We start from the raw sequence: 22810 nt of genomic DNA, 5'->3' as shown, positions 1-22810 counted from the left end.
CTCTTCCCTCACCTGGTATCGCCTCTGTGCAGCACACCCCGGGGCAGCATCCATCGGCTCCGTAGATACCCCGGGGCAGCATCCATCGGCTCCGTGGATGCCTCCGTGGGTGCGTTTTTTCTTTGGTATCCCCTCCGTTTCCCCGTTTGTATATGTTGGTCTGTCTCCTCTCTCGTTTCCCTTTCAGCACCCCACACAATCATTTTTTTCTCCAGGCCTCTTTTGTGCTAACCCCCTTTGTGGGGACGAGGAGATGGCATGTAGTTCTCCTGGGGAAATCAACAAAAACGTGACTGTAAACAGGCACCCAGAGAAATGCAAGAGCAAAATAAGCATATGTGTTACTGTCCCATGGCATATCCCAGCCTCTCAACTGTTCTCAGCTGGGGGATTTTCTGAGCTGGATGTGGTTTCTGTCTATTTAGTCTTCAGCCATTTGTCCTCCGTGAATGGGTCCTTTATCTCTTGAATCGATGTAAACTCTTTGTTTACAGAACATTCTTTTGGAAGGACTGATATATGAGAAGGCAGTGTGCCATGAACTGGTTCCTTTTAGCTTGACTCACTGGGTTGGTTTGATAACTTCTTGTTCCAGTATTAGAAAAGGTTGTGAATCACTGCTCTGTATTCAACCTGTTGGTGCACTTCACTAGCTTGTAGACCTCTGGCATGTTTCTGCCGGTCACTTTCTTTTCCAGACTGAGGCATCCTCAACTTGCTTCCTTGTTCCTTGCATGTATGGCAGCCATTGTACGCCTTTGATCATCCTTGTGGCCCATGTCTAAATGTTTCCCAGCTCTACTTCATCCTCGTTTAGATGCGAGGACAAGAATTGCAGACAGTGCTCAATTTGCAGTCAAAAAATGCAGGCAAAATATAGTGGCACACAGGAGCAATGAGTTAGGGTTTTCTGCAAAAGATACACAAAAATAAGTGGAACACATGTCTCAACAAGAGTTGAAAAAAAAGTACTGGGAACTTACAGGGAACTAGAAAGCAATCTTGGATGAAAAATTGCTTGCTGGATAGAGAGGTACTAGGAGTTGTGTCATCAATTCAAAATCCTAGGTTATTTTTAGTTGTCACCTTGTTTTGACTTTCATTTCACCCCATTTAAAGGATTCATAGAAGTGGAAACAGCATTTTTCTTGTTCGAGGCAGCTGCAAATGAAACAGAAGTAGCATACTTGGATCTTTATTATTGCTTTGAGTGGGGGAATCTGTTGATCAGTCCTCAAAACAGAGGTGAAGATCATTTGCTGACTGAGATGTAGTTGTTTCAGAATTAGAACTTTTAATTGTTCTGTCATTGGGAGTTTTCTATTACTGCTCTTAACTCTAAACTTTATAAGCGTTTTACACTTCTAACGTGGCTCACTTATCTGCCAGAAAAGGGAAAGAAATGCCTTTTCCTCCAGTGTTCTCACTGCTGTTGCTTTGGTCATAACTAGAATGACAAGGGCAAACAGTTGTCTTTCAAAGCACATATCTGCCCATTCTGCTGGTCTAGGGGTTTTTCCCCACCATTTTATTTTATGTAGCACAAGTGATTTTTAATCGCAGTGTACTTGATATTTGTGATGCTCATTAACTTAATATACATGACATGAAGAGATCCTGGTGTATATTTCATTTTGGATTGACATAATGATAAATGTGATAATTTAACGCCCTAAACCTTGTTTTGTTTAATATCTTTCCAATTCTTCTCTTATTTAAGAAGGTAGACATTTTCTGTTCATGCCATCAAAAATGTTATCATTGAGATCTTGGCTTGCTCTGAATAATTTATAAATTGCTTTGAGAGTCCTATTAAAACACAAATATAGGTGCCCTCATACAGGCAGACACTGCTTTAAAGGTTTTATTTATATTACTATCTCTAGTTTCTAACTTTTAAATCTAATAGTTGGGAGTTAAAAACAGACCAAATTAGACAGTAATATACAACCAGAGTAATTAAAAGCTTCATTGTGGGATGTGAAGATTGACACTTCAAGTTTGAAGTCGAATGGCTTTATGAAAAAGCTTTTTTTTAAGTCCAGAGGAAATCAGTGGCTACAAAATTTCAAACAATGTTGAACAGTAGATCAAACTGGATAGCTAAAAACCTTTTCATCACACATGGATGTCATTTTTAATATAGTAATTATAAGAGATTTTTTGCGATGAATCTTTTTGTATGGAGACTTGCGCTCTGTGAATTAGAGTCGCTGCCTTTCAGACTGTAAAATAAATGGGCCAAGGCTTCAAACTGCTGCTGTTTACAGAAGCCGAAGCAGCCCTCAGTCTTGTGATGTGATCTACATGGCCTAGCAGACTGGGCTTTTTAGTTATATATTAGACTAAAAATTCATAAACCTGATTAGTTCCAGTAGATCTGGAAGCAGGAAAAAAAAGTCATACTATATTTACTTTATAAAAGCTTTCACCAATTCATACAGGCAGCTCAATTTGAAAGTAATGGACTAGTCCAATTTTTGTATTACATTAATGTGCCTAGAACAGTACTGTACTGTAGCAGCGTAAAACCAGGATGAGAGTAGAATGAAATTGGCACCAATTTCTCCCAGTGTCTGTATCAACTTATCTAAATGACTGCTTTCCCTCATTTGTATAATACATTCACCATGGAATAAACCAGTTAGCTTCCAGTTTGGGTTCTGAGTAATCCCAGAGTATGGCCTCAAGAGCAAACTATTGGATTTTCTAAGGAATAACATAGGAATTTATTTCTGTATTGTTGTATTGTTATTTTAATTAGACATATGAAATATTTTAATTGAGTCTTTTTGTAAAATATATCTGCTGTGGAGTTGAATCAGTAGCAATAACTGGCTGTTACCTGCTACTGTGTGGATTTCTCAGAGTGTGATTTTTAGGTATTTTGTTGCAATAACTTCCAAAAAACGTCTTCAGGGGCAGCAGACCTGCGACAGAGAAAGAAGCAAAACTGCACAGAATCTGACAAAATGGCTCCAGAGGAGAGAAACAAAGAAAACTCAAAGCTGGGAAGATCGCCAAAATGTAAGCTACAGAATTTTTAGCCAACTTCTGATTTTTTTTTTTTCATTATTCTTTTACATTTTATGGGAAGATATTTGTAGCACAGTAATTTATAACAGACTTATTTTGAATTAAGTTTTTGAATGTTTCAAGAAAAAACAGGCATGCACATTAGAATTCTTTAATAATTACATTTTATATACTGCGGAGTAAAATGGTAGTCCTGGATTGTTTCAAGTTGGGGGGAGAGGCGAAGGGGTTAAGAATCGTACTGTTGTTAACTATTTGAGTACAAATGAATATTTTAATTGCCCCTGGAATGGTCTTTAGGTTGAGAAGCTGAAAGGCATGAAGTAATGGTACTGAAACAAGAACAGACAAAAAGTCCTTACAGCTTTTCAAGAAACAGACTTAAAACCAAGTGTAATTTTAGGCAAGTGCTCGCCAAGCTACCAAAAACTTTTTAACATAAAAGAGTGCATACTAACATGAGGGAGCTACAGGTGAAGTAGACACCCATTGAATGAATTTGGTAAAATTCAGATTAGTTCCTTCCTCTTCTATTTGAAAACAGAACGGAGAATAGAATGTCTCAGTATTGATGTTAGATGTGGTATCACCACCTCTTTCTGTTAATGTCTTTTAAGAAGTTTGTGATGTTTTGGCTAAAACCTAGAGTTCACTCTGTTTATTTGGAAGACACCTTTCTTGGAATTAATTTGAAAATGAAGTTTACTGAAATGCAGAGAAATTTGCAGTGTAGTGTGTGAGTATTTTATCTGAGAGTCCTGTGAAGCAGGTGGTAACAATTGGGAAAGAAAACTCTGCAGGAGAGGAATAACAAACCAGTTCTCAATGTATCGGTGCTGATGAAGGTGTGATAATTCTGATGTCAGTAAATTTACCTGCTGCGCAGAAATGAGGCATATTTAGGGCATACTGTTTGTTTCTAAGTCCTCTGGACTATTTTAGCTTTTTCACTGTCCCTTTTCAGATATGTTAATTCAGCGTTTTGCGAAACTTTTCTTTGGCTGTCTTGCGGCAGTCACTAGTGGAATGATGTATGCTGTGTACCTCTCAACATATCATGAACGGAAATTCTGGTTTTCCAGCAGGCAGGTAAAGAAAAAAGTTAAACTACTGAAACAAAAGCCAAATTGTGTCCTTGAAATCAAAGCTGATCTATGTCAGGTTGGAACTACTTGCGCTCAGAATCCCATGTTGTTCCACTCAGGCCTCTGTCTTTGATATAGTTCTTTTTTTCTTTTTTGTTTTTCTTTCTTTCTTTCTTTTTTTTTAAAGTGTTTCTCCTACTAACAGAAGTCTTGTCTTGTCATGGTTTTTATATGTTTTTCCATGCCATCCTTTATCATTGAAATACTTTTCTAAAATTTGGAGAAGAAACTGAAGCATGCTGGGATTGCATAAGCTAAACAAAAGGGATTAATGTTTTTTGTTTTGTTTTTTTTAAGAACTGTATTATTTAGTGAAGTATTAAAAGTTTGAACTAAATTCAGGTTTGTGAGTATTAAAGGATCCTGTGGATCTTATGCTGACTTACAATGTAGATTTGAGTTGCTCTGATTCTGAGCATGTTTGCTAAATTGTAGAAAGCATTATATACCTGACAGAGGTGCTGTGAAGATTAATGTTTTCTGGAATACTTTGGGGATGTACAGTGGAGTCATAACCATGCACTGTATTACAAAACCGGTCTATCTGAAAATATATAGTCTTCTATGGGAAGAGATTGCAGGAGGTGAATATATCTTTTTTTTCCCTAGGAACTTGAACGAGAAATTACATTTCAAGGTGACAGCGCCATTTATTACTCATTCTATAAAGAACTGCTAAAGGCTCCTTCCTTTGAAAGAGGTACAAAACCCGCTTGTTTTATTAACCGTGAAAAATCCTGTTCCTTTTGGAGACAGTAAAAAACTGCAGACTGGGGAGACTCATTTTATACTCTCATATAGGTATATCAGTCAGATTAATTAAAAACTGCATGCTGTCCTAACTTTTCAGTGCCTTTTAAAAAACAATGTTTAACTATCCTGTATTCCAGTGGATTTCCTTTAATCAATACTCTGCAATAGGATTAATATTACTGTCATGTTGCCCCTTATGGAAGTTATTGTTGGGTTTGCCTATGCTACATAGTGGATCTTCTGCCATGTAAGCGTAATTGCTGTTTAATTTGGGAATGACAGATGGAAATTACTGTTTTCCATCCTCTGTCAGAAGATGGAACAGTTTCTGTCAAGAGTTGATCTGTCCCTGCCAGAGGTTTCCACTCCTGTCAGCTATGATGAGTAGATGTTGGTGAGCACAGAGTGATGGGGACAGAAACCAAGAGGAAGTAGAACAAATGGAGTGGCAATGGTCTCTCCTCCCTTTGTGATCCTGCTGCTTATCCTGCACTGGCTCTGGAGCTTACTGACCCCAGGTCCTGAAACCAGCAGAAAACTAAAGCAATGAAAAGAAGATGTAACGCTTCTGTGCTAGTTTAGTGAGTTCAGAAGGGCACCCGGGCTAGCATGGGGAAAAGGCGAGAACTCCAGGAGAGAACAGGGATTGAACAGCGCTGTCTTGCAGCGGTCAGCCATTGAATTAGTTGAGTCCTCTCGTGAACTCTCATCTGAAGGCAGTTAAACTTTGTAGGTATAGTTTTATTGGTGGAACAGTTTCTCAGCTGATGTGTAGCACGTCAGCACTATATAATAGGTCTTTGCTACAGTCACTTCCTCATTATCTCTGGGGACATTACTCATGGTGTGGATAGATGGACTGCCTCATTCAGTCATGCTGTTCCTGCAAACAGGTAGACTTATGTGTCTACTAGGTATTATAGAGACACCCAGTTTTCAAAGGTGTATCATAGCTGTGCTAAACCTAGCTGGAAGTTCTGCAAGACCTGGTTTGGCCTGCAGAGAACCAGCTGCAGACCACACACCATGATATGTTCAGAGTTGGAAACGGTAATCTTGTTTGGGTGTTGCATTGTTGTTGGGGGTTTTGTTTGGGTTTTTTTTTCCTTCTCTAATTTAGATTATTTTTCCTCTTCCCTCTATTGTCCTAAGTAATTATGTCATTTTTTAAATTATAGTATATCAGAATGATGTATCCTTCGAGCATGCCAGCTTCAATTTAATCTCAATCCCGTTATAAAGGCATATTGTGTTAAGTGAGTGATTTTTAGAAGTCTGAGAAACTCAGGGCTAAAAAGGGTGACGAGGCCATCATAGCTGACCTCTTGGTGGAGACAGGATTAATACATCCTGCTCATCCCTTTTAGATCTTTATCTCACTTCTTAAGAACCTCCTGTGAAGGAGATCTATAGGTAGATGGTTCCAGGACTTCATCAGTATGTTACTGAGGCTGTGCTTCAGCTGGTTAGTTTTGGGCCTTCTATTTAAAGGCTAGATCAAAAAATGAGAACTTTGTTGCTAAATCAGTAGGGTGGAATGGCATCTGGCACAGAAATTTCTCCTCCCTTTAAAATTAGGAGTGGTGAATCAGTCAGTAGCTTTAATGAGCATATCTGTTTCCCCCTACCTTTGAGTACACTTTTACCTCTTTTAAGAGCAGCAATAGTAAGTGATTCCAAGAATAATATATATTTTTTTGTCTATAGGTGTTTATGAATTGACACACAACAATAAGACAATATCACTGAAGACGATCAATGCAGTCCAGCAAATGACTTTGTACCCAGAGTTGATTGCCAGTGTTTTGTATCAAGCATCTGGTAGCGAAGTATGTGCACTTCTCCCTACTTTCTGTGCTTTCATTATCGGGGGGGGGGATGTGTGTGTATGAGAATTTCTCTGCTGTATGCAATAAATACTTGCAGTTTCTGTTGAATGACTTGAACTAAGCCTCTCACTAGGTCCAGGTTCTCCTCAATTCTCATCAGTCTCTGGCACAGGATTTTGGGGGTTTATATGCATTAAACTTTTTTGTCTGTTATTCTTTACTTCTACAAACTGCTTAGAAATGTGGAGAGTATCAGGGCTATCCATTAAAAACAGGAAAGTTAGCTTCTTCAGAGTACAGAAGTCTGTTATAGTGGTACCTATCTCTAGCCATTCTCATAGATAAAAGGGAAAAAACACTTTTGTAGTTAAATGTTTTGTCTCTTTCTGCTCTACTCAGGCTTTGTTCTGCTTACGCTGCATACTTGTGTGCTCTCTCGTTTATCTTTTTTTTTTAATTATTATTTATTTCTTTTATATATGCTTCTCTGTGTTTGGAACTATTTTTGCCACATCTTTACTTCTCCAAGTTCCTTCTCCACATAACTTCTTGCAGTAGTCCTGTGAACTTTATATCTCACTGCAGTATAGGTTTATTAAATCTGACACATAAAATGTTCATGCTAAAGCAATTACAAAAGTCATGGCACTAGCAAGCTGAGTCCTGAAGTGCGCTCTTAATTCACACTGCTTTGTTCTCACTGAGCCCAAAATAAAAGCATGCTCAGCACTTTTCTAGAATAGAGGCCATCTCTTACCTGTTTGTAAAGCACCTAGCACACTGTTAGCAGTATGTAAATAGTAATCATTTCCAGCTTCAGCTCAGTTGCCGCTATGTCTCTTCGTTTTTATTTGTAATTTCAGGAAGTTATTGAACCAGTGTATTTCTACATTGGTATAGTTTTTGGACTGCAGGGAATTTATGTGACTGCATTGTTTGTAACCAGTTGGGTTATGAGTGGGACTTGGCTGGCAGGAATGCTGACTGTAGCATGGTTCATTATTAACAGGTAAGAAAAACATCTTTATACAATCTAGTTTGTCAATAAGGCAATATTTTAAAATATTAGAGCAGATTGAAATGCTTTCTATTAAACTTTGTGTTCTCATTGTGAGAACAAGCTCTTATGCCGAATACAAAACATCTCCCAGAGATGCATTGATTCTCATGATGCTTTTATTAATGGAAAAGGCCTCCTGTTGTCCAAACCATCCACGCTGCCAGTTGAACTGTCTTTATGTGTGTGTGTGAATACAGGAGTATTCTCACACAATTCCATTTTCCAAAAACATCCTCAGAAGGTTTTGGTTTTGTGCTGGTGAAGTGTGAAAGCACATTTGCAAAGCTGCTGTAAAACAGAAGTACTCTCTGTGGCCAGCTCTAAATATTGTAATCGTTGTTCTGTTGCTTAAAATGAAATGACCAAGTGCATTTTTCTTGTATAGAGTCTTTATATTTTTTTAATCTGCTTTTTGTAGTGGGTTTTTGTGCAAAATGGAATCTTCTTAGATGATCCTGATCTCAAGATTTTTTAATTTTAAAATGTTTTACTTGCAAGAAAATGTCCCTTCCCTTTATGAAAGACCACAGTAATAGGGAGCCTTACTTGCGCAATGAGAATTTGTGTTCAGGTTCCTGCTTTGTCACCAAGTATCCCTGGGGCTTTCTGTGAACTTGAGAGCACTTGTAAGAAAAGAGCTATGGAAGAGCAAAATGTTAGAGATAGACCTTTAAAGTTGAACTGTTGGGAAGTGTTTTTTAGGAGTGTGAAGTCATCATGACCGAATCTGTGATTAGTGGCTAAGAATCCTGTTCACCAAGCTGGTGTGAACACGGGAAAATAGGGAAAATGGTGAATAAATCTTTTTTTTTTTCTTAACAGCAAAGAATAGTAAACCATGTTAGCAAATTGAAAGGTCTAGTAGTTAAAAAAGCTCCAAATATGCTTCTATAAGAGGCTTCAGAGGTAAAAATGAAAGGTGATGCCTTCAAATATCTAAATGATAAAGGAGCTTGAGGCTACTTTTTAAAAGCATAGCAGACACAAAAAAGACTATGTACCTCTGATGCCTTTGATGACCTTTGAAAGTGTGACTTGTGCTTCTAAGTCACTTTAGCACTTTTTAAAACTTTCTTCTACAGCTCTAATTGTGCAGATAACTGTCAAGTCATTCCATGAGAAGACCCTGCTTCTGTTCTGGCCCATGCTCCCCATCCGTCTTTAATCTCTTGTTTTGCTGGGCAGAATTTTCCCTGTAGACAGAGTATCTGCTGGTCCTGGTGCTGCTATGAGGGAGCACTACTTTGGATTCTAAGTATGTTGTGCTCAACCGCCTAAATCATTTATTTAAAACATATTGTATGAGAGCTGAAAGGAGTGTTTTCTCTCAGCTGTGAGCCAATTTTCATTGTAATGTGAAAAGCTACTGTTACGGCAGCGGTCCCCTGCCTATGGACATAAGACCGTTCAGCACTGCTTGTGGCCAAAGAAGACTCCATTGTCACCGTGAGGGTTGGCAGAAGCAGCATGTGATGTGTCCAGCTTGCATAGTGTTGTGGTGGGTCAGAAAAGGCTGGAGGCAGATGCTTTTTGGCTTCAGTCCAATGAACACCACCTAATAAGGAGACCTGCTGAATAAATGAGTAAAGATTGGACCTTCCATGCTGCTACTAAATTTGTGACCTGTATCAGCAGCGAAATTGTGTCAGTATTACTTTGCACCTAATACAGGAATTGTTTGCTTGCAAGGCCCCGCTGGTAACTAGAAGTGACATTTAGGCTTTCCTTGATATTTTTGTTCCATAAATCTTGTAATAATTTTCTTTGTCTGTACTTTATTCTAGGACAGATACAACAAGAATTGATTACTCCATACCATCAAGAGAAAATTGGGCTTTGCCATATTTTGCATGTCAAGTAGCAGCTCTCACAGGCTATTTAAAAAAAAACCTAAATTGTTCTGCTGAGGTAAAGCAAAATTAATTTCTTAATAAAGAGTTGCTGGTAGAACTGTGCTCTAGAGTAATTACCTTTGTCACTATTGCCCTACTAGGCAGAAAACAGTAGATGTTTTGTTTGTTCTTTTCAAAACAGCCGCTTGGATTTCACCTAGGCATGTGCAGTTTTTGCTAAGCAACTCGTGCCCTGCCCTGTTATGCGGCCGTGAGGGTTCAGAGGGAACAGTGTGGTAATGAGCTGTGTGCTGTCTTTTTAAAATAAACTGATGCAGAATTTTTCTCACTACGTAAACTATTTTGTTGCTCTTCTGTCGCTCGGAGAAGAGGGTCATAACCTCCTTTCCCTGTCTCTCTGTCAAAGATGTTTCTTCTGATTTGCTTTAAATGTTTTTGGATGTTTCAGTAATTACTTTCTTCCATCTGCGAACATGTTAAATATGTCTGAAGTCAGTATTTTAATTATTTCCTAAAATAATGATTCATTTCCATAGTTTCTGTTTTAATGACTTTTCAATTACTTAGTGACAGGAATGTATAGGTATGAAATTAATGCTTTTTTGTTTTTCTTTTTTTCTCTAGAAGTTTTGTTACCTTTTGGTGAGTGCTTCAACATATACTTTCATGATGATGTGGGAATACAGTCATTATCTCCTGTTTGTCCAGGCTGTTTCTCTTTTTCTCCTAGACAGCTTTGCCCTGGCACAGACAGAGAAGGTATTATAACTCTTCAACCTACTGATAGTTGGGGACTTAAATGCAGCCTCAGAGATGCCCGCCTTACATATTGCTCAGGCGCTTCAAAGAGCACAGACTGAGTGATGACTTGAGTGTCTTGCAGCCTGGGTCCAGCTGAAGTGCATGTCATGCCCATCAGAAGAATAAAATGGCTTTAAATTCACTCTCTTTTGGACTACTGTGTTTGGGACAAACAAAAGGGTCAGAAGCTAAACAAAGCTTGGCTGAGCAAATGACTGCTATTTAACTAAAAGCATTGCTGCTGCTTCTTTTCCTCTTCCTTGGACAGCCTTTTCTCAGATGCTCATTATCTAGGAAACATAGTCACTACAGTCTCTGCCCTAAGGTGAATCCTGTGATATACCCTGCACACTTAACAGTAGCAGGAGAGCTGAGAGAGAGAGAATACTGCCTTAAATAGGGTGACACAACAGTGGTTCAGAACAGTATAATTTTGAGCTTTATGGGGGTTTTTTGTGTCAGAACTGAAAGCTCTTTGAAGTCGTATATCTGTATTTCCATGTGGATCCAAGAGATCCATGGTGCAGCCAGAAGGGGTGGCCGGGGGCGCCTCTTCATCTTGCAGAGTAGGGCTGACTTGCACATAGCAGCACGAAAACTTACAGAGGGCTGAAGCTAAACAAAGCTTCTGAGGCCTGAAACATCCTTGGAGAGCTGAAAGAATGATGAACTCTAATCAGTCATGCATCCTTTTTGGCCTAGCTGCCTCTGCTTTTCCTTTCCCTATTCACAGTAGGGTGGGGCTGACCAAAAAACTGCTCTGTGCAGTTAAGGAGCTCATTTTCGCCCTGAATGGCCCACTCTGTACTAATTTAGCCAATACATAGGCTAGACAGATGCTGAAGGCCAATTGTTTTTTTTCAATACAAGAAAGTATTTGAATTCATTCTGCAAAATGTTTCTTAGAAATGTTGCAAGAATAAGGCATTTTTTCTGAGTCTGTTGCAATATGCTACTTCGTACATGTGTGCCTTCTAGTTTTATTAGATGTAACTTCCATTTCAAACTGCATGCAATACTAATTCGTCACCTCTTCTTTCAATTGCCTTTTTTTCTGTACCTCGGTGGGAAATGTTTGATCTATTTCAGTTCAAAGCAAGGCCCTTAAAATATAAGGGTGTTTTGGTAAAAGTCTGAAGAATCAAGTATCGGGGTTTGCAAGATCTGCTTATCCATTAGTAAATAACAAACTATCAGTAACAGTCTGTGTATTCCTGAGATAGGTTACATGAACAAGATACTGTGAGGGCCAGGAAAGCGCATATTTACAGTAGTCAGCTCTTTCACACAAATTGTGTGTTTTTATACTGTTGCATTGTGGTTATTGCTTCATGCTGCATCACAGTGAGGTGTTACAGAATGGGGAGCCTTTGTAAAATACTACTACTTTTGGCATTTTTATAGAATTCTGGTGAAGTAATCGTGCACTAGTTACTGAGGCTGACCAGGATCATTTTGATGTGAAATACTTTCCAGAGCTAAATGGAGGGCTAGATTAGTGAGTTGGAGGATAGAGATCCATTAATCCCCTGATTAACAGAGGACTGAGCTATCTACTGCTCTAAAAAGCAAGACTTACATCCACTGTAATTTTATTTTATTGTGTTTTATTTTGTTCTTCAACAGGTGCATGAAGTGTACAAAATCTACTTGTTTTCTCTCTTCTTGGGGTACCTTTTGCAGTTTGAAAATTCAGCCTTACTAGTGTCACCATTACTGAGTCTTGTAGCAGCTTTAATGTTCTCTAAATGCCTTCAGGTAACTAGACTCTCCTCTAACTCTGAGTGTAGTTTTTATTATTTAAACTGAACTCCAAATGATACGGCATTCTTAAAATATTTTTGCAGATGAATATGAAAAAAGGTACATTTATATCAAGATTGCTGAAAATAATGTATATTTATTTGGTACTTACAATAACAGTGACACTAAACTTCTTACTAAAGGTAAGATTCTTCTGTAAAAAGTGATTTTTTACTGTCAAAATCTAAATGGAAAGTTGCAGATATATCTTGGAAAAGTCTTTTGAAGTGTTGCTTATCTTATTAATCTGAGAGTTCATAGCTTAATTCATAGCAAATTGAAGTACTAAAAATTGAGTCATTTTTTCTCTATGAAAAGTCTTCAACAACTCAATCAGGTGTTTTTTGTTAGGGTTTTGGTCTTTTGGGTTGAGGTTAAAGCATAGTATAGAAATACTCTTTGAGTCACACTTTAGTTATTTCATAAATGTGGTTTTTATTATAACTTGGATGGCCTCTACAAACTGGACTGAATATTAAAACAATATTCTTGTGCAAGGAGAAGACCTAATAGCCAGGAACAGGTATGACTAGTCTCAGGTTAGATGTTAATTTTCAGATAAATTTCAACTAGAGCATGGGAGCAAAGATCTTCACTTAGGGTAGGAGCCAGCTAGGAGCTGAGGTTACACTATGTGATTTTAGCCTGGTCTTGTATTTTGATTAGCAACTCCCTCTTACTGGCTTTAGCCTTTTACATAATTTACTGTGCTTTTCCTCTGTGTCTCAAACTCACCCTGGTTGTGTTAATTAATAGTGTTGACTTAAAAATAACCTAGTGAACCCTAAAAAGTTTGAGAAGATGCTCAGAACTGATTGTTTTCTTGTGCCATTCAGATTGGCTAGCCTTGCTGTATCTCCAGGAACATAAAACCTAACCTTGAAAAATACAAGTTAAATTACGTATACAGTACACAGAACTTCTGGCTGCTCAAACAATTTATGTGAAGATTACAAATGCTTGTAACTTTTGCTAGGCTGCAGTCGTATTTGTTTAGTGGAGCCAAGACGCAATGTTCTTTGGCTTGCTTGGGGGTAAGTTTATGTTGGTTTTTCATGATCCTTTTTACACCGCTCAGTAGTCTTTTGACAACTTGTTGACAGCTTTTCACTTGTGCTCCTGTTGGGGTGCATGAATGAAATTAAGGAAATTATATTCTCAAGGAAACCCTAAAGATAGATTTGTTTAAGTGAAGATTTACAGTACTACATGGGTACCTTAATTGGTACACTTAATCACATTTGTTAGCTTTAACTAAATCTTGAATAGTTGATTGTTCCCTACCATTTTGTAATCTGAATGAAGTGACTACGTGAAAGCTGCCTCCAGCACTTGATAAGATTTTTACTCTGCTAAATTAATTTTCAGATGTTTGTTCCTCATAAAGAAAATGAGCATTTGCTGAAGTTCATTGAAGTAAAACTTGGCTTAAACACAACTAAGTAAGTTTTTAAACTCTTTACACCTTCTAAGATATCCGAACTTCTGAAACTGCTCTGAGAAGTATAAAATTTAAGTGGCTTGTGAGAATTTTATAGAGGAGTTAGGGAAACAGTTTCTATTTGTCGCCTGGTTTTAAGACAGGATTAAAAAAAGGTGCATATACAGAATTTACTTGGGGTTTTGAGGTTTCTGAGGCACCTCAATATTTTTCATGCCTTGGGGTGAAAGCACTTCATAGATTTTTGTTTTCTTTTGATGTTGAAGAGCAGAAACCTTCTGTACCCTGTCTAGTGTTTCTAATAAGACTTGAAAGCAAAGATAATAGGATAAAGGTGGTGGTACTAACATTTTATAGCCTGGAAAAGAAAGGGCTCTGAAAAGAGTCATGAACTATCAATACTATCTCAAAACAGGGTTGGGTTGTGACGTTTTAGTTCTGTAAGAATAACACCCCCCAAAAAAGCTGTACATTTCAGAAGAAATTAGGACAAGGGACAACTTAAAAGTCAGAGGGAATAGTTGTGATTCTAAGAAAAACTGTTTGCATCTATAAAAGAGTTGAATGTTGGTCTACAAGAAGACAACATCATGGCTACAGATTTTCTGGAAAACTTCAAATGAAGTATGGTAAGGACTGAGACATCGCCTGGATCCAAGTGAAGACTTTCAGTTCTGTGCAGGAATTGTGACTCTCTCCTGGGAACTGCATCTCTCTTAAACTACTTCACAGCTTTTCAGGGGAAGAAGTGGAAAATGATGTCACACATAATTGAAATTGTTGGTGAATTTTTGGAAGACAAGATGTAATGACGTTGACTAAGATGCATGGTTTAACACATGCACGTTCTAAAGTGTTTTGCAAGAAAAGAAAGGACCGCTTCCTGTCAGGACTTCAGTTTATTCAGCTACCAGGTATTATGGATTTTATTTTTTTGTTCCCCTGGGGACTTGCTACATGTTACTTTCCAGGCTGTCAAACTCTGCAGTGAAGCCGGTGATTGAGACAAACTGTGTGCAGCTACACCTAGAAAATTGTGTAACTGTGGGCTGGAGTTATGTTTTGCAGCACAAGAACTTCAAGATGTGACTTTTAAGGCCAGTTTGGACATGCCCAGCTGTTAAACTTTAAACTGATTCTGTCTAACTGAAAGTGGTTCAGCTCTCTAGTCTTCCCTTGGGGGAAAAGGAAAAGGAAAGAGAGAGGAAAGCAAAACAAAGTAAGACAAGAATGCATTCACAGCATCACATGCTGCACCAATTCCAGTTGAGAATACACATTGATAGTGCTTCTTGGCAGACTATATAACCTTTCTGCTCATTAATTGAGAAAGAAGAATGATCGAGTGGGTTCGGCTACAGAACTAGAATTTCAGCATTAAGGATTCTATTCTTGGCAGTGCCTCGAGCTTGTTTGTGATCTCGGATGACCACTTTCCCTTCTTCATCTCCCCGTTTGGAATGAGGACAAACATACCTTCTTGCATCAGTATCTCTAAAATCTTAATCCACTGTGACAACAAAGTGCTTTGTGGTCCCCATAATGGAGTTATATGGGAGGTTGAAGTTTTTGTGATGTAAAAGAGTTGTAGTCTGCTCTCTTCAGATCACAGATTCTTTTTTTTGGAAGACAAGCTTTTGACAGTTACTCTAAAGAGTACTTGCAAAGTGGTTTCAAATGATAAAAAGATAATTTTTCAAAGATGAATTTGAGATAGTTTCCTATGACATGAACAGGTTAAACTGTGATAGGTTGTGTGTCGTTTTTATTTCTAGTCTGTGGGGTATTGTTATTGTTTTTAATGGGATGTTTTTGCCTTACTAGGAATTTTACAATGAATTGGCTCCTTTGTCAAGAATCTCTTCAGGCACCCTCCCAAGACTTTTTTTTGCGACTAACACAGTCATCACTGTTGCCTTTCTATATTTTAGTATTAATTATCTGCCTTTTTTCTGTAACTCAGGTCATTTTTAGGAGAATTTGGTAAGTAACTTATTTATACTGAAAAATAAGAAGTTAAAAGAGGTTTATGAATGTCTAAGTGAGTGGTCATGATGTTTGTTGCTTCAGAGTTTGTTGCACCATTGAGCTTGCCAGGGTGTGAGCACCAGTGGAAAGGCCCCACCAGAGGCCCCTAAAGAAAGTACTTTAGTGACAAGTTTCTTGAGCATTATTCCACTCAAGACAGGGAGTTGTCATTAGTTTTTTTGCCCCATGGGTGCAATTCCTGCAGAGCTCTGCGCAATGTTTTGTGATATGTTTATGTCTCTTCTCGTTGCAAGGGAGAAAGATGTTTCTGTTTCACTGTCTGTTTTCCCCTTCTGACAGGAAAATTGTTGCTAGAAAATTTGTTTCTCTGGTTTTGGATTGGCTGTTTTTTTTCCGGGTTTGCATACTGTGAAGGATGAGATTGGTGGAGTTGAGAGGATTTCAGATTTCTAATGCTTCACTTTTTTTTTTTTTTTTTAAACTCTTGTTTACTGTGCTAAGGTCCATCAGCCTTTGCTACTCAGAATAGAGCTGAAGTAAAACTGCCTCAATTATTTTTAGTTTCACAGTGATTCACAGCTCCCTTGAGGGAAGGGATAGTAGAGCTGTGTGTTTACAGACTAAGAATAACAAGACTGTAGATCCTAGTGTAGCTTGTCTTGGAAACTCAATGGCTAGGAAATTATCTCTTCCTGGTAGAAGATGTAATGGTGTAACTGCTCAGGTATTAGGGCAAATTTCTCACTTGTCTGCAGCAAAAATCAATAGACTTTTTCAAGGACTAAGACATCTAATAGGTAAAGATTACATTTCTATAAATGAAAATGTTTGTCAAGTTGGATATGTGATAGTATATCCCAAACAATGAAGCAAACTCTTCTGATTTTTTGCTAGTAGTTGAAATAGCTATTTACTACTTCATAATGAGCAGTGACTCCAGTATGTACAAGAGCTTTTAAAAGAAAAGCTTAAAATAAACCTTCTCCCCCTCCTTTTTTTTTTTTTTTCAATTTTGAAGCAGTTAATAATCTGAAATATTTTTCCATTTGTTGTGAGGAAACTTAATATAAAATTGTAACCTGAAATCACATCATGGTAGAATAAAGTGTTATCTGTTGTGTGCCTTGCTGTCTTGCTTGTAGAAAAACATTTGTAAGATTTTCATTGATTTTTATTTATAATCTATTACTGGAATTTATAATAATGTGACTAAAAACTGGTTTTGTTATCTCACTTTGTCATAAGATGGTATACACATTCCATACACAATTATTGTCCTACAGATTCCATAATTCTTCACCAAGCTAATGATATGAAGAAACTTATTCAGAATGCATGTACAGCATGCTTCATCTAAATGTTTGTGGAGTGTGCATGCTTTTAAATTAGACTGTCTCTTGTTGCTGAATTACCTTAAAATAGGATTTACAGTCACAGGCAGTGATCCCATTGTATTAGTTCACAGCCATTGTTCCGGAGAGATTACAGTCTAAAACAAGGGACAGTGGGTACTGATAGATCATTGATGAAGTACAAAAACAAATAAGCAGTGCAACAATATTGTATGATATGTCACGGAATGATCTCAGTGCACTGCTGACTTAAAGGTCATAAAAGTATTTTTATTGGCACCTTTGCCTGAGATAATGTCTGAATTAAGTGATGTCTCATTTTCTCCAACTGCAGTGGTGAACCACTGAAAGAGACAGTTAAACTTGAGGATGGTCGAATTGGAGAGAGGCCAGAAATAGTTTATCATGTAATTCACACAATTTTACTTGGTTGTCTAGCGATGTGTTTGGAAGGGTAAGTCTGATTTTGATGTATCTCTTTTGAAAGCAACAGAGATTCCTAACTGGACGTGATGCACCATTCACCCCTTTGAAATTCACCCCTTTTCAGAAATATATTTGGCATATAGTGGTACTAGTTAGTAGGGGAGATAGCAAAGATAATTTTTACTATAAATTGGATAAAGGTATATGATGAATTGTGCTCAGTCTCTTTAATATGTTTTCTAAGTTTTAATGCAGCCAAAATCCGAGACATTAATTGAAGCAAATTTTAATCACTTTATGGTATTTAAGTGTAGAACTGAACTGTAATGCTTTTAATATTGTATTCTAGCGAGATCTTGAGTAGTGTTTTGATGAACAGTGTGTCCTGGAATACTGGGAAGATTTCTGTGCATTTCTTGTGTCTAGGCTAGCATGATGTATACCTTTGCTTGACATGCTAAAGCAGTAGCAAAGCTGTTTTCAAAGGTATTGTGTTAGTCTTTAAAGCTATAGAAGCTAATGTTGGGAAGATGTTGTTATTCTAACCTTGGCTCTCGACTAAATCAGCTTGAAGGTGGCAGACTTGTATTTATGTTACACTCATCGTCCTAAAATCTGAATATTCACAGATTCTTAAAGTGAGCAGACTATTGTGTTACCGTGTAGTTGTCTTGACTTGTCTAGCCTTAAGAGGCAGACAATACCAGCAAATCGTAAATTGCTTATTAAATATTTTCCTTTCCTTTCTTCAGGAACTCCCTTATAGTACAGTGTCTGTACAGCTTTGCTGAATAGCTGCTTTTTATCCTTGCTTGGCTGGAAAACCGCAACAGCCAAGTGACTTTACTAGTCTCTTTGTTTTTCTTTCATCCTCCCCTGAACTCTGTGAAGGATTTTGTCATCTTTGACCTTGGATCTTGCTACTACATCTTGCAGCAGATAATCAGGTGCCTGCTCTTCTGCTAGAGATTTCCTTGGTTTGCCCTTCAGTGCCGTCAAATTTGATCTCAGATTGCTTGAACATCTAGACTGTGTTGGACATATGAAAAAAATCTGAATGTTTTTATAAATAGCTCAAACAGGGGCATGTGCAGAGTCCCAACTAAGTTACTGTGATGTTTTTCAGAATGAAGTATCTATGGACACCTTATGTTTGCATGCTTGCTGCATTTGGTGTGTGCTCTCCTGAACTTTGGATGACACTTTTCAAGTGGCTTCGACTGAAAGCTGTGCACCCAATATTGCTGGTGAGTTGCTGTTGCCAAGGTCTTGGGAATTATATCTAGGAAACATATAACTTTTCAAACAACAATGACCTAAGAGCTATAGAAGAACCCATTAAAAGAACATGTAGTTCTGTGAGCAGTGGATTTCATATAGTCCACTTCCTCTGTGTCTCCTCTGTGTCTTTCATTCTTAATGTCGTACATTCACATGTTCTCTGGTACCTGGTGATAAAGTTGTGTTCACACTACAGCCTTTCCTCCTAAGAAGCAAAGCTGTCTTCATCTTTCTAGCTTTCACTCATCTGTTTAATTTCTTTTAACAAATCTTTGAGACCTGAAGCCCTCTGATGTATTTAGTTGTGATTGGCCAAGAAGGTCAAGCACTCTGTAGGAGGAGTGCAGGAGAAAAAGTACAGGCATGCAGGTAAGCATTGATATAAGCCTTGTTCACTAGGCAGTGAGGCAAAAATGTAGTAGTTAAGTGTATTTTATTGCTGAGAGTGAAGCTGCTTCATAAGAAATGCGTAATTGTGTTCATGTGTGGCCATTATACAGAAGTGTTGCAATTGAAGATGAGCTTGTGCTATAGTGCAAATAACTCCCCCGCTTCCAACCCTAGCTCTATTCTTAATATGCCGAGAGTTACTTTGTGCAATTTTTGGCAGTTTTCTGCATTTTTTTAATAAAGTAAGGGTAGGATATTACTTACCTTAATTTCAAGAGGCTTATAGGAATAAATATTTAATACTTAAACAGAGATTCACTATGTCACTCGTGAAAATGCCATACACTTTTACATCAGAAGCAGTGACAGTGTTCTTCCAATCAAGGAGTAACAGTATGTTCATATGCATGGTAAACATATTCCTTCATATACTTCATGTTTTCTGCTATATAGGCCTGCTTTATTACTATTAACACAGTAAGTGTGTTAACAGCTTATTATCAAGAGAATGTCTTGTGTGCCCTCCTTACCAAATGTTTTCTGTACCATGCTAGCTATTTTCTCTTTTTTGCAAAGTGAAAATTGTATCAGCTACAATGATGGTGTGCTTAAGAATGGATTTCTAGGTTTTCCATATCAATATTGTTAATCTGAACAAAAGCATCAAGAAGATTAGAGGTTTGAAATGCTTGTTTAGTACTTTTTTTTCCTTTCTCAGATTATCTCATTTTCATTTGTATGTGAGAGGTGTTTATTTTTCTTCTGTTCTCTACATCATGTCCATATTGCATCGTTGTTATATGAATAGTAATTAACCATCCCTAATATTGGTAGTAGAGTTATCATGGGTCAAACAAGTTGTTCTGTGCAAAATTAGGCTAATTCTTGTTTGCAGAGAGTTTTTTTGCCTGGTAGAAAACTGGGAAATTTCACCTACTGTCACTCCAATGTTTCAGGCATAAATGTAGCCTACTATATGAGCAGAGTCAACATATAGTCCAAGGTTGAAGAACAGAGAACGGTCCATAATCCATTTCTTCTAACACGTGTTTTATAGGCTCTTATTCTGAGTATGGCAGTTCCCACAATAATTGGATTCAGCTTGTGGAAAGAGGTAAGAAAATTACCTTTGTGGTTTTTGTTTTATGTAGGCACAATATGGGTCAAAATGAGGAGCAAATGTAATGAAATATACTTGGTGAAATGAAATATATATGATGAAATAAAAGCTGTCATCCACTGAAAATGTTTTCTTTTGTTTTTTTTAAACAAAACTGTTTACATTTTTCAGCATGGGGTATTTTACAATTTAATTTGTTAATGATTGCTTCTTGTAGTTATGTGTTTAAATTTAAATGAAGACTTTATTATATTCAGCTGTTATGCTTTGGATATATAAAGTGACTCAACAAAGAAAATATTGCCAAGGAAAAACTCAGGATATTGAAAACTGTGTTGCCCCAATTTTGATTTTAGTGAGAGGGAGTGAGGTTAGATGGAAGTAAAATTATGGGAGGCCGTACGCAAATAGTCTGTTTGAAAAGCTCCCATCAAATTAAAATGGAGTTAAATCCTTTGTGCAGAGTAGTGTGTGGAGGTTAAGTATATACTACAATACAGTCAAGAAAAGCTACAGGTATTTCCATGATTAAAATAAATACTTAGTTCTTTATTGCAAATCACAGACAGCCTGGGAGGAACAGTATTTGGAAATTATTTTTTAAACTTCCACAAGTGCAAAAAATATGGGAAATACCCTATAAAGTGTATTATATATATACATATATATATGTATGTAGTACTCTCTACTACACAAACATAGCTTCAAAATAGTTTATAAGAATTCAAATAATTATTTAAAAAAAAATCAAATACAAAAGCTGGTGTTGACCAACAGTATTTTAACAGATTTTGTAACATCTATCTTATAATAGAAATTTCGGTTGCAATGTAATCTGACTCTTTACACATTTCTGCTAGAGAAATAGATACTCTCCTGAAAAAAGCTACAGTTGCTCAAAAGAGTTATGAAATATATTACAAGAGAGGAAACTAGGTTAGTTGACCAAACGATTCTTTTCCAGATTATTTTTTAATAAAAGCAGTGTGGGGGTTTGGACTCTAGAGGGCTTCATCCGTTACAGATGCAGCTTTTGCTTTTAAGCAGTGGTGAACAGTTTGCTCTCCAGGTTCATAACTCATCCCTGAGCTTGGAAACTTTCATTAATAGTAACAGGACAGTGCAAATGCCTTGAAGCTCTTAGTCTGTTACCATGGCTATAAATGGCTGAGTGTACAGCTCAGCATCTTTCTGCTTGGCTGCCTTCTGACTCAGTCTGGCATAGTCCCTCATCTAACTAGTTTCTTCTAAGGGTTCTGATTGATACATGAAGCTGTTTGTCCTTGGGGTGGCAGTAGCAGTTCCTCTTTCTGTCTGTCTGTTGTTCTGGGGACCATTGAGGTATATGTATAACAGCACTGCTACAGCTTTCAGCCCTGATATAAACATAAGGCAGCTGTTCTTGTGCTCTCCTAACATGTCTGGCTGTAGACTGCCATCACTTGACAGCTGATTTGTCCAAGTAATGGGAGTGGAAACTCCTCAGTTAAAAGCAGGCTGCCATTTCCAGCTGTCTGTCTGCTATGGCCGTCCCAAAGTAAGTTGTCCCTTTAGTCTGGTATAACCTGTAAACTTTATCCTTTTCAGAGCTGGCGACCAGTAGCTTTCACTTACTATTTACAGCAGCATGATCCAGCCCCTCCAGGCTGGCCAGCTTCTAGCCATGCCTTCTTCAGATAAATGCTCAAAATGGCTCCCAAAATGGTTTTCAAGAGCATAAAGTGAGATATCCTACTTCATACAACATAGTGTACTTTCTTTCATCACGGTAATTGAAGTCAGAGGAAACTCCAGGGCAGATTACCCACATAATGCTCTTCTAGGAAATTTCTTCTCTCCTTTCCCACTTACATAGCATCTTTCCATCAAGTCACCACAGTCCAACCCCGCCCTGTTCAAGCAAGTTTACCATGAGAGATTTGTCAGCTTCTGGGTTCACTGCCCTTATTTATATGCATTTGCCTGTGGAAACCTGAACTGTGGTTTTGATGCATTTAAGGCCAGTTGAAGTTGATGAATGTTGTTGCCACATAGTTTCTTGGGGATTGTTGTTTTTTTTTAACTTACAACTATTCTAATAAAGTAGGATTAGAGATGAGAACTTGTATTTAACGTAGTTACTCTGGAGAAGGTCTCCTGCTGTCAGATAAATATAAACAGTGTGTTTCACAAAATATTCAAACAAAATATATACTTTCTTCACGGAGTAAAAAAGTGATGGGATGGCCAGGCCCAAAGAGTTGTGGTGAATAGAGTTAAATCCGGTTGGCAACAGATGGTATTCCCCAGGGCTCAGCATTAGGGCCAGTTCTGTTTAACATCTTTATCAAGAATCTGGACAAGGGGATCGAGTACTTGCTTTCTCAGTACATTTGCAGGTGACACCAAGTTGGGTGGGAGTGTTGACCTACCTGAGAGTAGCAAGGCTCTGTAGAGGTATCTGGTCAGACTGGATCAATGGACTGAGGCCAATTTTATGAGGTCCAACAAGGCTGAGTGTCAGGTCCTGCACTTGGGTCACAGCAACCCCA

The 22810-nt window shown here is 37.8% G+C and overlaps 1 protein-coding gene across 1 annotated transcript; it reads left to right on the top strand.

Annotated features, from left to right (window-relative positions):
- Positions 1-536: 536 nt before the first annotated feature.
- On the top strand, positions 537-20273 carry DPY19L4 (dpy-19-like 4 (C. elegans); the record flags this gene model as incomplete). The annotated part of the gene is made up of 16 exons (XM_010287848.1): positions 537-606; positions 1721-1723; positions 2920-3027; positions 4001-4125; positions 4791-4881; positions 6642-6763; positions 7627-7772; positions 9608-9731; positions 10301-10435; positions 12104-12235; positions 12325-12423; positions 13649-13722; positions 15546-15704; positions 17397-17516; positions 18615-18735; positions 20217-20273. Coding segments are annotated over exons 3-16 (1560 nt in total), but the record flags the coding sequence as incomplete, so codon positions are not given.
- Between the last annotated feature and the right edge of the window lie 2537 nt (positions 20274-22810).

Source organism: Phaethon lepturus, unplaced genomic scaffold (assembly GCF_000687285.1).
Source record: "Phaethon lepturus isolate BGI_N335 unplaced genomic scaffold, ASM68728v1 scaffold34005, whole genome shotgun sequence".
NCBI lineage: Eukaryota > Metazoa > Chordata > Aves > Phaethontiformes > Phaethontidae > Phaethon > Phaethon lepturus.
Note: the sequence above shows the minus strand (reverse complement) of the source record. Positions and strands in the feature narration are given on the sequence as shown.